The sequence below is a fragment of the Patella vulgata genome, chromosome 1 (assembly GCF_932274485.2).
Source record: "Patella vulgata chromosome 1, xgPatVulg1.2, whole genome shotgun sequence".
Lineage (NCBI taxonomy): Eukaryota > Metazoa > Mollusca > Gastropoda > Patellidae > Patella > Patella vulgata.
The window spans coordinates 648,860-665,663 of NC_065879.2; the positions used below are offsets into that span (position 1 = coordinate 648,860).

Here is a 16,804-nt window from a genome sequence, read left to right on the forward strand (position 1 = left end):
ATAATCTATATTACTGACATGAAATCGGGTTTTAATGCCCTACTTTCCCTTTCCATTTTCTGGTTGGTGGAGAAAAGTTGGACATTAAACTTCATATCATATGCAGGAAAATACACGTTTTGATACAGATTTTCTTGTTATACGCCCCCTATTGTCATGTGGTCAAAAATACACGTTGTGATACAGATTTTCTTGTTATATGCTCCTATTGTCATGTGGTCAAAAATAAAGTCATGGTTAATTACAAAAAAGTTTTTGTGATACCCATAACTTTATTTTTAACCATTCCTGCTACTGGTGCCACCATATCAAGTTTATTATGACATGGATTCCATCAAAGATTATCTTATTAAAATTCCTCACTCTTAATTTGAATTTGAATTTGAATTTTCATCTGGATGTATATTGTCATCGTCCCATTTTCATCTGCCTGATTGTCACAATTCTTATCCGATTTTGACGAAACTTAAAACATTTGTTTATATCCCAGAGATCTTGGTTCCTTTCGATATTGGAGTATCGGGCTATAAGATCCAGGATTATGGCCCCTGATTACATTTTTTATCTTGTTCTCTGTCCACCTCTTGTAAAATGTGGGTGTATCTTGCATGGCAACCGTTTGTATCATATTTCAAAAGACTTTATATTCACAATTAAGCTGTATAGCTTATTTTATATAAATAAAGAATTAAATTTGTGTTGTGTTGCTAATATTTAGAATTCTTCTTCTTTCAGAAAGAAATCTTTTCCAGATGTAAAGTTTTTAACATATAAAGATAGAAAAAGAATACTGGTACGTACAAGGCTAGACCTCTTTGTTTCTGGTCAAAGAAACTTAAAGAAATGTTTTAAGCGTCGACTGGGCTAATGAAGTTTGGTATACACCATGCAGTGTGCTATGAGGGAAATTATCAATGGTTCTGTTGTGTGCACACCAATGTGAACACAGGACCTCGGTTTTCCGTTCCATCCTAATGACTAAACAGTTGTCGTTATCAGGTCCCCAGTCCAGCACCACTGACAAGGGGGAACTTTCTCAGCCAACACTGAGAGTGATTCAGCGACCTTCAGAGTATCGAGCCAGTATCATATTCACTGAGAGCGATCCTGAAACCCCCAGACCTCAATCTGATTAGTGGTATATCGATTAAACTCAATCTGATTAGTGGTATATTGATTAAACTCAATCTGGTTAGTGGTATATCGATTAAACTCAATCTGATTAATGTTATATCGATTAAACTCAATCCGATTAGTGATATATTGATTAAACTCCATCTGATTAGTGGTATATCGATTAAACTCAATCTGATTAGTGGTATATCGATTAAACTCAATCTGATTAGTGGTATATCGATTAAACTCAATCTGATTAGTAGTATATCGATTAAACTCAATCTGATTAGTGATATATCGATTAAACTCTATCTGATTAGTGGTAAATCGATTTAACTCAATCTGATTAGTGGCATATCAATTAAACTCAATCTGATTAGTGGTATATCAATTAAACTCAATCTGATTAGTGGTATAACGATTAAACTCAATCTGGTTAGTAATATATTGATTAAACTCAATCTGTTTAGTGATATATCGATTAAACTCAATCTGTTTAGTGATATATCGATTAAACTCAATCCGATTAGTGGTATATCGATTAAACTCAATCCGATTAGTGATATAACGATTAAACTCAATCTGGTTAGTGATATATCGATTAAACTCAATCTGATTAGTGATATATCGATTAAACTCAATCTGATTAAATTTTTATTTGAAAGATTGTCAGCTTGTTTAACATTTAGTTGTGGGGTTGGATGGTTAAGTCTAACTCTTACATCTATGCTTTTGATCGTAAGGTCTGTCATGTGGTTTGCTTTCGGGACGCAAGCTTGTACATACGTGACAATGAGTAGAGTCGTCTGGACATTTATAAAAATAAATTTGTACCATTTGTTAGTCCCAAAATGACCTAGCATGCATTGTTGTGACCTAAAATACCATTTCTCTCTGTCTCCCTTGTTTAAAATCCTAGTTTTATTTTCATCTTACTGTTTTAAAGATGGTTTTATTTCGATTGTGTGGAGAGTATAATATGTTAACAGTACACAGTTAAGACATGACAAATTCAACAACTGGTGTGGTTTCGAATCCCAGGTTGTATATAACAAGGAGTAGGGTCGCCTGTCCAACCTCATGAGTTATCTCCGGTCATCCTGTTTTCTTCCACTGCTAAAGACCCTACGCGCAGACGAATTATTGAAATAAAATTAAACCATATGTTAGTCCTGAAATAACCTAGTTTGTGTTGTGGACGTTAAACCCTCTCTCTCTCTCTCTCTCTCTCTCTCTCTCTCTCACACAAATCCAAGATAGCAGTGATGATGTCATGTATATATTATTGCAACCTGATTAAAATACAGATCTATATTTCGTTTTATTTTTTGTTTTTTATACTTTCGATGACCTCTACTACATGAAGATCTGACCTGCTGTAGTGGAAGGTTGCATCAGGTCGAATCAGGTGTCAAACATGTACGAGCGGCTTTTGGCCTTATGACGTCAGACATTGATTAATCAATCAATGTTGACGTCACTAATGGTTTACCGATCTCACGCCAAAAACTTGCTGTAACAGACCATTTCATTAGCTAATCCCTTATGCCATCTAAAACGCGGGTTAAATAACAACTCTCCCATATCCTAGTGTAGTAAAGACAAGTAAAATGAAATTTTGAACTATAAAAACGAAACGAAATATGATTTGTGTTTTAATCTGAGTGATATTATTGTTCATTTATTGTCAGATCTCGGGTGGAGCTGGTTTTGTTGGATCACATCTTGTGGACAGATTGATGCTGGCAGGTCACGAGGTCACAGTTGCTGACAATTTCTTCACCGGAAGAAAACGTAACGTCGAACATTGGATTGGTCATGAAAACTTTGAGTTACTTCACCATGATATTGTTAATCCTCTCTTTATAGAAGGTAAATTTATTATTTACATTTACAACGTTTTCATTTAGAAAAAAAACCCACTAGTTCAGTCTTTGTTTTAATCATATCTTTAGAGATCCTTTTTAACATTAACAACATTACTCATGGGGACATGTCCATTCTGTCCAGACATTGCTTGTGGGGATGTGTTCATTCAGTTGAGACATTACTTGTGGGGGCGTGACCATTCTGTTGACACAATACTTGTGGGGATGTGTCCATTCTGTCGACACATTACTTGTGGGGTCGTGTCCATTCTGTCGGGACATTACTGGTGGGAACGTTCCATTCTGTCGAGACATTACTTGTGGGGACGTGTCCATTCTGTTGAGATATTACTTGTGGGGACGTGTCCATTCTGTGGAGTCATTACTTGTGGGGATGTGTCCATTCTGTGGAGACATTACTCGTGTCCATTCTGTCGAGATATTACTTGTGGGGACTGTCCATTCTGTTGAGACATTACTTGTGGGGACGTTTCCATTCTGTCAAGATATTACTTGTGGGGACATGTCCATTCTGTGGAGACATTACTCGTGGGGATGTGTCCATTCTGTGGAGACAATACTTGTGGGGACGTGTCCATTCTGTTGACACATTACTTGTGGGACATGTCCATTCTGTCGAGATATTTCTTGTGGGGACGTGTCCATTTTGTCGAGACATTACTCGTAGGGATGTGTCCATTCTGTCGAGAAGTGGGGACGTTTCCATTTAGTTACGAAAGAGGTTGATTTATACAGCTGGTTAATTTATCAAATATCAAATTTCTCACATCTTTATCCACGCTGATATATACTCCGATTGATTATTTAACGTTTAATTTAAAAAAAACAAAATATAATCAAAATATCAACTGTAGATAACCTTCCACTTCCACCCAACATGGATTTAATCCGATTTAATTACATAGTGGACAGCATAGATATATTTAATTTCAATTCAAAATAACTTTTTAAATACTGAACGGAATAGAATGATTTTTGTGGCCAATATTGTAGTTTGCAAGTGATTTCTATTGCGCTAAATGATGCAGCAAGTCAGTTACAATTTCATATTTTCTAAGAAAGTCAAAACATAATTATTTCTATGTCTTTTGCTCAATAGGTTGTCAACTCACTATTATATGATCATAGGTGTCAATTCTCACACTTAAAAATCATAACACCGGAAATAATAACACAATTACTTTCCAATTACCTCCCTTGTTTTCTATTCCCCACCATGGAATAGCTATCTTCAAACGTTTGAATTTGAAGTTGAAAATGATATTTTTGCCAATTTCTCAACTGGCAATAGCGAATTATAGGATTAATAGGATTATTCTTTAACAAGGTAGGACTGTTTATAGGTACCATCTATTTTAGGGCTTTATTTTAATACATTTTAAAAATATAACTTAAAAATATGAAATTATAACTTTAAAAACATGCAGATACTAAATAGTAGCCCTGTTTACACTTGGACGCGATAAGCTTGCCGTTCTTGGCATGGTACCAGATCGCAATAACTTTTGAGAAATTGACCAGATTACATTACTCTAAAATAACATGTCTCCGAAACGTGCCAGGCATGCCATATTCGGAACTCTTCATAAAAGTTAATTTCACTCCCTATACAAATTACCCGGATGGAGACGATTATTGAGGCTTATTTAGTTTGAGCAGCCATTTTGACAAAACTAATGACAGAACTGTCAAAGTTCGCTGGGAGAAAGGTCAAAGTTCATTTGGTGCATGCACAGTAATCCATACTGAGAAACGTTCTCAGATCGGATAGCATTTACACTTTGAAAATTTAACTGTGCCTGGCACTGTGCGGAGACGCCTCACTTCAATTGGCACGGTACTCCGTATGGCACACTTTTGTTTGATCCGTTTACACTACACAAAAAATTAACTGTGTTGTCCCTAGTACCGTGCCTGGTACGCTTAAAATTAACTGTGTTGTCCCTAGTACCGTGCCTGGTACGCTTAAAATTTAAAATGTAACAGGGTTATAGTATACTGTATAACCATTTGTTTTTTTGGTTTTTTTTACAGTTGATCAGATTTATCACCTGGCCTCACCTGCTTCACCACCAAACTATATGTATAATCCTATAAAAACTATTAAAACTAACACCATTGGTACTATAAATATGTTAGGTAAGTTCTTCTAGATCCACCTATAAAAACTATTAAAACAAATACAGTCGGTACTATAAATAACCCAGGTATCATTTAATCTTGTGTATGTATTGTTTAATGGTTGAGAGCGAGACATTGCGTAATATACAGTAACAACAATGGAGTCATGAGGCCCGAGTGTTTTTACAATATATTACGCAATGTCTGAAGTTCTAGACCATTAAACAACTTAAAATACAGACACTCCGAACACGCTAGTATAAATAATGTATGATTGGCAAGTTGCCTGTACGATTATTTGAAAAAATGGTGCGCCAACATCAAATGGTGATGTCACATCTGTATTTTAATCAGCACTGTCTTTAACATTCATTCAATATCAAATCTGTGTTTAAAAATTCATAAAAATCATTTAAAATCACCAAAAATCATCTAATTAGGTGAATTTTTAAACAAAAATTTGATATTAAACGAATGTGAAAGAAATTAGTGCTTGATACACAAGATTAAATGACACAGTGTTATATAACGTCCTGGACAACTACCACTCACTGTGTGTAGGGCTTAATATACTGCCTTGGAGGTATTTTCCCCAACCTATTCTTAGAATATAGTTCGTCACTTGGGAGAATCTCTTGGGAATTCCACCACGATCGCAGCATGTGTAGGACGTTATATTATGTCCTGGACAACTGCCACTCACTGTGTATAGGGCGTAATATAACGCCTTGGAGGTATTTTCCCCAACCTATTCTTAGAACATAGTACATAGTTCTTCGTCACTTAGTCAAATTAATTACACAATAGGGGGTAGTTAACGTTTTAAAAACGTCACACTTAACGGGTTAATGTTAATTCTCGTCTCTTAGACCAGCTCTATCCTTTTCCCAAATTTTTGTGGGGTTCAAAGCTTTCTATATCACAGATGGAGCAACATGTGGCAACCTCTTGCTCAAAAGCATGTATGAGGTTCACCATGGAAAACTTGAGATACACAAACTGGAAGTAGCATACACTATACATGCAACTTCTGTACTCTTCATGGGCAACTTGTATTAGCTTCCTATGATTGTAGAAATGACAGTTTGTTAGTCCCAATATGACCTATATATAATATGAAAACAGGCCCGTAACTACGGGTGGGTGGGGGGTGGTGCAGGGAGGGCAAAGCACCCCCTGTAAAAAGTTTTGCCCCTCCCCCCCTTTTAAAATTTTTTCGACCTTTAAAAAAAAAATAGATATAGATTCCGACACATTTACAGCAGCCTTGAGAACACTTCCTGCCCCCCAACCCCCCTCGTTGATCTGAGCTACTTACGACACTGTATGAAAATGAATTAAAATGATATATGTTAGTCCCAATATGACCTATATGTTAGTCCCAATATTTTCAGGTTTAGCGAAACGAGTAAGAGGTAGATTATTACTAGCTTCAACATCAGAAGTCTATGGAGGTAAGGCATCAGACTGGTCGTTGGTGGCTATTATTATTCTATTGTCAAGGTCACTCGAAGGCATGACAATAGAGACTATTGCTGTGATCACTAGGAAATGAAATGAAATGGGGTTTAACGTCCTACTGTTCTGCTCCGACTGGCCTAATGAAGACGGGCATACATCATACAGTCTGCTAGGTGGGAAATTTTGCCTGGGCAGTGGCACTTTGGCCTACTTTTATGTCGAATTCCAACTGCCAAGGGATCTTTTATGTGCATGCCAATGTATACATGGGACCTCGTTTTTTGTCCCATCCAGACAACTAGACAGCTGTCCATGTCAGGCCCTGACAAAGGGGAGAACACGTCAGAAAATCCTGATGAACTTTCTCGGACTTTAAACCCGATTTGATTTGATTTCTTATCACTAGAAGTTATTACAATATAAACGATTAAACCATTGTCCCCTTTTAGAGATTCCTTATTCACCATATTGTTGTTTAAAAGAGATGAACAATACCTAAAATGAAAAGGAGTAGTGTTGTCTGTCCAGCATCGTGACAAGGAGTAGGGTCGCCTGTCCAGCATCGTGACAAGGAGTAGGCTCGCCTGTCCAGTATCATGACAAGGATTTGGGTCATCTGTCCAGCATCGTGAAAAGGAGTAGGGTCGCCTGGCCAGCATCGTGACAAGGAGTAGGCTCGCCTGTCCAGCATCATGACAAGGAGTAGGGTCACCTGTCCAGCATCGTGACAAGGATTAGGGTCACCTGTCCAGCATCATGACAAGGAGTAGGGTCACCTGTCCAGCATCGTGACAAGGATTAGGGTCACCTGTCGAACATTGTGACAAGGAGTAGGGTCACCTGTCCAGCATCGTGACAAGGAGTAGGGTCGCCTGTCCAGCATCGTGACAAGGAGTGGGGTCACCTGTCGAACATTGTGACAAGGATTAGGGTCACCTGTCGAACATTGTGACAAGGAGTAGGGTCACCTGTCCAGCATCGTGACAAGGAGTAGGCTCGCCTGTCCAGCATCATGACAAGGAGTAGGGTCACCTGTCCAGCATCGTGACAAGGATTAGGGTCACCTGTCCAGCATCATGACAAGGAGTAGGGTCACCTGTCCAGCATCGTGACAAGGATTAGGGTCACCTGTCGAACATTGTGACAAGGAGTAGGGTCACCTGTCCAGCATCGTGACAAGGAGTAGGGTCGCCTGTCCAGCATCGTGACAAGGAGTGGGGTAACCTGTCCAGCATCGTTGGTTTTCTCCAGATCCCCTGGTTCCCTCCCACTGCTAAAGTCCCCTATGTGCAAGTGAATTATTGAAATAAATTTGAACCATGTGTTAGTCCCAAAATGACCTAGTTTGTGTAGAGTGAATGTTGACTGACTACCATGTGTGATAGATATTACATGTTAAGTAAATATATGTTTAATATTTAACTTTAAATAATATTCTTCTATGAAGCAAAGTGGCGTTCACAAACCAATTTTAACTAATTTTATCCAATTCATATTTTGATGGAACTTGGTGTAATACCTTAAATACCTAAAATGACATTCAGAGACATCAATTTTGTATTTTAGATCCGGAAGTGCATCCCCAGACAGAAGACTACTGGGGTCATGTGAACCCGATTGGTCCGAGAGCCTGTTACGATGAAGGAAAGCGAGTAGCAGAAACCATGTGTTACGCTTATCAAAAACAAGATAAAATAGAAGTACGAGTGGCCAGGATATTTAATACGTTTGGTCCCAGAATGCACATGAATGACGGACGGGTCGTCAGTAATTTTATTTTACAAGCGTTACAAAATGAATCCATCACGGTAAGTTATAGCATGGATGGTTATATTTATATTAGTTGTATCATGGTAAGTTATAGCATGGAATGGATGGTTACAGTTATAGCATGGATGGTTATAGTTATATCAGTTATAGCATGGATCGTATATACGGTTGACAGTTACGTTAGATCATACATTCTATGGTAATATCAGATCAAATGGTTATATCAGATCGTATGTTCAATGGTTATATCAGATCATATGTCAAATGGTTGTATCAGATCGTATGGTCCGTGGTTATATCAGATCGTATATACATATAGATTGTATGGTCCATGGTTTGGCCATGTCATTATTTTCCCATCAGTTACAGGAAGTTAACAGACCCTTGATAAATGATACTAGATAATCATGAATGGTACTGGACAATCATACATTACTATAAACATCATGAGATAAATGATACTGGACAATCATACATTACTATAAACATCATGAGATAAATGATACTGGATAATCAAACATTCCTATAAACAACATGATGAGATGAATTATACTAGATAATCAAACATTCCTATAAACAAATGTGATGTGAGAATTGATTTAACTCAGTAGTAACTTGATCTTTTCGCACAAGGATTATCTGAGAATGATAATATTTTTGAATAGCCTTGTTTGTAGTTGTCTGTGATATTCATTTCATAAACCTCACATTGGTTAACTGAGAATGATGCTGGTCCATGGTTAGGGTTAGGGTTAGCTGATCCATGGTTCAATTTAGGCTCAAACTTTTGAATAGCCAATTTTTGTAACTGATTAACTTCTTGGTTAATTTTGAATAATGTTTATTGAGTAATAAAGAACATTGTTGATTAAGTCACAATTTATCTTTTCAACAATGGAATTCTCATGAAAATCAAAGATTATATAAAGTGAAAGACATCATCAAGATGACAGAATTTAAGAAGAAGCCATAGCGTCACTGTCTAATCAAAATTTCCCTGTAGAATGTTAAACCCCATTTAATTTTATTTCATTAACTAGTTAGTATTCATGAACCCAACCCCTGCCACTTACGCACACCACCCCTACCACATATGCACACTACCACATATGCACACCACCACTACCCCCTACCACATACGCACACCACCACCACCCCCTACCACATACACACACCACCACCACCCCCACCCCCACCACCCCCTACCACATATGAACACCACCACCACCCATGTCACATATTATACCACCACCACCACAACCTCTGCCACATACACACCACTACCACCACCTCTACCACATACATGTTAGCACACCACCACCACCACCACCATGCACACCACCACCGTGCGTTTGAAAATTCTTCAAAATCAAATGTAATATAAGAATATCTTGTGTTATGACCAACCTAGTTAAACTCTAGGAATAATGGTAACCTTGAGGAAAGGTTTTAGGAATGATGAATATAAAAAATGTTGTTATTTCTAGGTATATGGAGATGGAAGTCAGACGAGATCATTTCAATATGTCAGTGATTTAGTGGATGGTTTAATCAAATTAATGAACAGTAATTATTCACAACCTGTTAATCTTGGCAATCCTGAGGAACACACCATCATGGATTTCGCTAGAATTATTAAAAATTTAGTGGGTAAGTGATACATGTACATCTACTCACATATGAGGGGTTGGGTGGTTGATTGGTTTTACGCGCCTGTCATTTACTCAAGTGGCCTGGTTTCAAATCCCCGCTTGTAAATCGAATCGCGTGGATTTTCTCCAAAACCTCCAGTTTCCTGTAACTACATGGCTACATGCAACATAATAGAATTGAATTATACGTCGTGTCGACTTTAAACCCTTAAGTTTTCATATAGGGGGCAGTAGTATAAATATAGTATTGTTAGTTTTATTTTATCTACCAGGGGGCAGTAGTATAGATACAGCATTCATATTTATATTTTTATCCACCAGGGGGCAGTAGTAAAGTAGAAAAAAGAACAGCAATGGAGGACGATCCACGGCGACGGAGACCCGATATTACACGAGCTAAAAAGTACCTGGATTGGGAACCAAAGGTAAGTTAAACTAGGTGATTATTAGATTGAAAATATATAGGAATGGATTCTTTTTATTTTAACTGAATACCAAAAGGTCAGTTTAAACAACCTTGAAATATCAGCTCACTATTCTGGATCTTAGACAATCCTTTTAAAATAATTGATGCAGGATGGGTTTTTTTACGCTTTTTTTTTGTTTTTATTTTTAAGAAACACACAAAATTATTATAAATTTAATATTTTTTCAACTCTTATAAGAAAAACAAAAAATAAGTAAGAATTTGAAATAACGTTCCGAATAATTCTGTGACTTCATCTACCTACATTAACACCTGGGGAAATGTTTTCAAATCTGATAGTTTTTATTTTGGTTATGGCCGCAATGGTGACCATTACGTGGTATCAATACCATACTCATTGTTAAAGCATGGATTTTGCTGGCGATTTAAATCAAAGTCTGCGCCCTTGATCTCCGCTCAGAGAATATTTTTGGTCATATCTCTCTCACAGTCATATTTCTTGGGAAAGATTAGGCATTTTGATGTTTAAAAAATTTAAAAAAAGGATTGACAGAAAAATTGTCGGTATTCTTTGGTTGCCATCTTTCCTAATATGAAATTAACATTCGATTGTACAGTGTCATTCGTGATTTTCATTAGTGTTACGTGTCAAGAAATGTTCAATAGAGTTACTTCCCTAAGCTTGATCGCGTGAAATATGAACAAGCAGAAATTATTGACATTGTATAATAGTCTGGTTCTCATCAAAAATGGGTCGCGTCACTCATTTTTATTAACCCATTAAGTGCGTAGGTCGTTATATAACGTCCTGGCCAACTGCCACTCACTGTGTGTAGGGCGTAATATAACGCCTTGGAGTTATTTTCCCCAACCTATTCTTAGAACATAGTACATAGTTCTTTGTCACTTTGTCAAATTAATTACACAATAGGAGGTAGTTAACGTTTTAAAAACGTCACGCTTAACGGGTTAAAAATAAAATAAAAATAAAATTTGATTTCAAAGATTCAAATATTTATTTTAGATCAATCTCACTCCTTAACTAACTCCGTCTTCATTAACCCAATATGAGAAAAACAGTAGTTGGATGTTAACACACATTTCATTTCATTTCATGTCTTTATCTGGTCCACTTCTCAAGAACTGTGTCAATATATAAAAGTATGAAGTCGGTTTTAAATCTTTTTGTTTTTTTTATTTTTAGGTTCAGATGTTAACGGGTATTAATCGGACGATAGAATATTTTAAAAATGAATTACGACGATCTCATCACAGCCAACGTAATTTCCACGCACCAGAATTGGGATTTTTGTAAACAGCGTGTTTTATTTCCAACCATTCCAGATAAATATAAAATATTTAGATTAGATAAATAGCTGGTTGTTCTTGCTATAATAATACAAAGATGCATTATGTAAGATTTAGATAAAGAGCTGGCCGTTCTATCTATATTAGTTTAAAGATACATTATGTAAGAATAGATAAAGATCTGGCCGTTGTCACTGTAGCACTAGCATATGTAAATCTGCCTATTGCATGTCTTTCTTTAGGCCTGAAATGTTATCTAAATTATTAATTAGACATTAATTGACTTATCCAGACCCTAATAAACTCTCGATGCCATCGCCAGCCTGCGATATTTACTGGATTTTAAAACATTTTTTGATGGAAGATTAAACGTCAAAATTGATAATCGAGAAGTTTTTTTTTTATCTTAAATACTTGAGTAATTCTGATCGAGGCTAGGTCTAAATTCAATCGCTGATATCTTGATTCACAGTGGATCATTTTGAATGAAATTTTTATCATATTCTATTTACATTATCTATTTCTGCAAGAAATGTCAGCCCTTTATCTAATCGGGGAGTTGGATGGACGAATGGTTAGCACATGCGTGCTGTATCATAAGGCCTGTCATTGAGTCAACTGTCGTGGTTTCGAATCCCCGGTTGTAAGTGACAATGATTTAATAAAGATCGGCAATAGAATGATTTAACTCTTACATGATGTATCTTTCGTTTAATTTGTTTAAAACTGTATCTATATATATAAACGCTTGATTTCCAATGTTTCGGTCTTTATTGACAGACTTTTATCAGGGAAATAAAGTTCACAATGTTTTAGCTGTATATATTGATTTAAATGACAGGGGTTTTATGGTGGACGTCTGACAAACTTCCACCACTCGTCAACTCAGCTGATCGTTAAAACATTCGACCAGCGAACCACAAATTAAAGGCTGACTAATTATCACGAAACCTAATCTAGATAGATCAGGTAAAAGTCTAGTGTTTAATAGTTCAATAAAATGTCAGATAATTTCATTCAATGAAATATTTTTCTTATTTCCTGGAATATCTTCAGTAGTTCAATTAATATGTAGGTTATTTTCTTTCGATGAAATATTTAGGATAGTTTATATTTTGTTTACTATTTCAAGGTTTTTCTTGCATATCTTCAATAGTTCAATAAAATGTTGATTATTTTCTTTATTATTTTAGGGTTTATTTGAAATATGTTGAATAGTTTAAGACACAAGTGTAGAAATTATTAAACATGAATTATATTGAATAGTTTAGACACAAGTGTAGAAATTATTAAACATGAATTATATAAGATGTAGATAACAGCTGACAGTTTTTGCTGTAATAGTTAAAAAATAGATAATAAAATAGGTAAATACTGAAAAATTTAAGTCAAATTACTTTATTCTTCGCAAAGTTATGACTGAAGAATAGCGTAGTCGCGATTTTCATTTCTACCGTTATTACAATAAAAAACAAAGTCTTGATTATCCATTTTTAAATATTAGTTTATTAACTGGCGATCGTGTTCTCTTTTATTTCGTAGATTAACCAATGAAATTGTCTGGTCCATCGCAAACCTATCTAGCCCCGAGTTCACAAAGCATTCTCTAAGATTTTACTCAAAATTGTTCACCTTATTTTAACTAAAATATAGCTCTTTATAAAACTTTTGTTGTTTTAATGTATCAAATACATCAATAAGAAACTATAAGGAAAGTTTTGTGTTTCTGTATCAAAGATATTTCTCATAATGAAAATGTTTTGTGAACTCGAGGCCAGATGTTTTTATAGTGACATCAAAAGTAGAAAAGGAATAGGGGATTAAAGCAGACCCGTTTATACAAAGACGGGCGGATGTCAATGTGTAAATACGACCTTAGTTTAAAGTATAAAAGGAATAGGGAATTAAAACAAACCCGTTCATACAAAGACGGGCATACTTCAATGTGTAAATACGACCTTAGTTTAAAGTATAAAAGAACGAAATGAAATTTATTTTGAGGTTTTTAATGCGATTGTCATGAATGTGTCGTTGTTAATGTCATTATAACTTGGGTATTGTGTAGTTGGGTTGTTTTAGTACGAGCTTCGAGTTAAAAACTGTGTTCAGTTATTACTGTAGTCCAGGTATCATTTAATCTTGTGTATTAGCACTAATTTCTTTCAAATCTTTGTTTAAAAGTTTGTAAACATCATTTAAAATCACCAAAAATCATCTAATCTGTACTTGTGTCCAGTTTAAGGCTGATTGTTCAGTTTTGATGAGTTTCCAATTTACAAGTATTTAATTTCTCGATCACTGTTAAAAAATAAACAACCCAACTGAAATTAAACACTTGTAAATTGGACACTCATTATCAAAATTAATCAGTCAGCTTTAAACGGTACACAAGAACTAATTAGATAATTTTGGGTGAGTTAGAATAATACTTATGAATTTTTAAACAAAAATTTGATATTTTACGAATGTGAAAGACGTTAGTGCTAATTACACAAGATTAAATGATACCTGGGCTACAGTAAACAGGTGTCTAGACGGACCGTTTTAAATTATGCGACAGAAGGAATCAATTATTCTTAGATGATTCTCAACAAAATTTTACAATTTGCTGCTAATAATAGTTTTAAATATAGAAATGAAACCCCTTGCTATTGCTAAAACCGGACAACTAAACATAGTCTCTATCATCCAGACCCTCTATACGTTGAAGACTGGGAGGTCCTGGGTGACCGAGACTACACTATACCCGAGTTGTTGTGTTTGTATATTTATGATTTGTTTTGTCTCTATCGTCCAGACCCTCTATCAGTTGAAGACTGGGAGGTCCTGGGTGACCGAGACTACACGATACCCGAGTTGTTGTGTTTTGTATATTTATGATTTATGTTTTGTTATTTTGTCTCGTTTGTTGTCATGTCTTCAGTTTCTGTTTAAAGGAGTTGTACCTTTTTCATCTGTTTAAAGGAGTTCTACCCCTCTAATCTGTGTCAAAAATCAAATGAAATCTGTCAGCAGTTAAAGATACATTATGGGAGATAAGATAAAGAGATGGCAGTTCTCACTATAATAGTTAAAAACTAGATAGTGTAAAGGTAATTTGCTTAAAATTTCAGTCAAATTGATCCACTATGAGCCGAGAAAGAAGCCTGTGAAATTTTTGCATAGTCTCGGTTATCATTACTAAAATCATTAACATAAACAGCATAGTCTCGATTATCCACTTTTTCTGATTTAATTATCTTTGGCCGTTAGCGGCATATAGGAATCTAATCCAGCCAACATCGAAGGCTAGCCTTGACATTGAGAGTTTATTATTGTCTGGATAAGTTAATTAATGTCTAATTGATAATTTAGATAAGATTTCAGGCCTAAAGAAAGACTTGTAATAAGCAGATTTAGCTCTTGCATAATGTATCTTTAAAACCAATGTTGGTTATTGAGCTATAAAACATGTAAACACAATTTGAACTCTATATAATGGCCGGTAACCGTCATTTTCTTCTTCAGGCTTAAGTTAGATTGTGCGGTTGCTGTTCTCTTTATATAGTCATTAGCAACCAGAATTAAAATCTCATATAACCATAGCAACCAGAATTAAAATCTCATATAACCCTAAAAACAGACACAAAATATTTATAATGAGACCAACTTGTGCTAATTCTACTGTAATGTAAATTTACTTGTATAGATGGAATAATTACATATCACATCAATCCAATTCTAAACTTTTGACCACTGCAGTGGCATGATTAACCCAAATCCACCCTTATTTTTAACTTGATATAAATATTTAATAATATGCTAAATTGTCAATTTTAATTTAAAATTGTTGCGTGGGTTCATATGGTGGGTTTGAATAGAGTTTGGTAAATGAAAGAGGGTTATCCCCCTTTAATATGTTTGTTTGTATCTATATTTATTTTCGTTGTAGATAAGTTTAATCATACTATTTATGTTTTTAAAAATTTCTTTATTATTAATTTTACGATGATTCAATGCTTTGAAATTTTTTTAAATAAAGAGATAAAATAATGTACAAAGTATTTATATATTTATTATACCAATGGGGGTGGGGGTGTGGGTCTGAGTAGATTATAAGAGAAGGGGTTAGGGTTAGGGGAGGTGGGGGGTTCGTGTAGATGATAAGAGAAAGAGAATGGGGTGGGCGTGCGGGTCCAAGTAGATGATGAGAGAAATGGCGTGGGGGTCCGAGTAGATCATAAGAGAAATGGGGTGGCCGCAGGGGGTCGGGGTGGCCGCAGGGGGTCGGGGTTGTCTTGGATAAGACTAAGAGAGAGAGAAACTAACATGGGACTAACATATGGCACGACTATATTTCAATAATTTGTTTGCAGATAGGGTCTTTAAAAGTGGGAGTAAACCACAGAACCCAGAGTAAACCCACATGGTTAGGCAGGTGATCAAACTCCTTGTCATGTACAAGCTTGGGACCACAGCACTTGATTCAATAACAGACCCTATGGTCTAAACCACATGTTTCTCTCAAAATAACGAAATTGTACGCTACAACAACTTGGGCTGCCTGCTAAACCTGGTAGGGCTTCTCCGGTTTAAAGAACCCTTTCCTGCAAGCTGATTATTAAAACATAAAATATAACCAAGTACGAACAATCCAAACCATAAGACAAAATATATGTCATATTAGTCCAGAAATGACCTAGTTTGTGTTGAGTGGACTTGACGCTGCATTGTTCATTGCCGAATTCTGTTTATGCATTACTTCCTGTCACCATTAGCAACCAATTCTAATAATTTGGGAGTTACGCTAATTTATTATTTTCTATCACCATTAGCAACCACGTCACTGGGTTCATTACTTTCCATATTTGGAGTGTTCAAATCCAACGCATTTTCACAGATTTTTGGATGAGTTACCAAAACTACTTTATTGGTGGTCTCCCCTGTTGGATGAACACGGTTGCTACAGCAACAAAAAACTATTGTTTTAAAAGTGCGCAAGAAGCGTTTGTTAAGAGCACAGTACATCAGAAAGTTGCATGAGAAGTTGAGACTGATTAGAATTGTCACAGTGATTTGAA

General features: G+C 35.8%; 1 protein-coding gene across 1 annotated transcript in view; it reads left to right on the forward strand.

The window, feature by feature from the left end:
- LOC126808543 (UDP-glucuronic acid decarboxylase 1) overlaps positions 1 to 13,666 on the forward strand; it is a 29,519-nt gene extending 15,853 nt beyond the window's left edge. The window contains exons 4-11 of the mRNA XM_050533379.2: positions 736 to 793; positions 2,808 to 2,988; positions 5,040 to 5,144; positions 6,521 to 6,580; positions 8,154 to 8,395; positions 9,845 to 10,007; positions 10,331 to 10,434; positions 11,641 to 13,666. Of these exons, the coding sequence (XP_050389336.1) occupies positions 736 to 793; positions 2,808 to 2,988; positions 5,040 to 5,144; positions 6,521 to 6,580; positions 8,154 to 8,395; positions 9,845 to 10,007; positions 10,331 to 10,434; positions 11,641 to 11,751 (1,024 nt within the window). The 3' untranslated portion in view covers positions 11,752 to 13,666. The remainder of the gene's footprint in view (positions 1 to 735; positions 794 to 2,807; positions 2,989 to 5,039; positions 5,145 to 6,520; positions 6,581 to 8,153; positions 8,396 to 9,844; positions 10,008 to 10,330; positions 10,435 to 11,640) is intronic.
- The last annotated feature ends 3,138 nt before the right edge of the window (positions 13,667 to 16,804 follow it).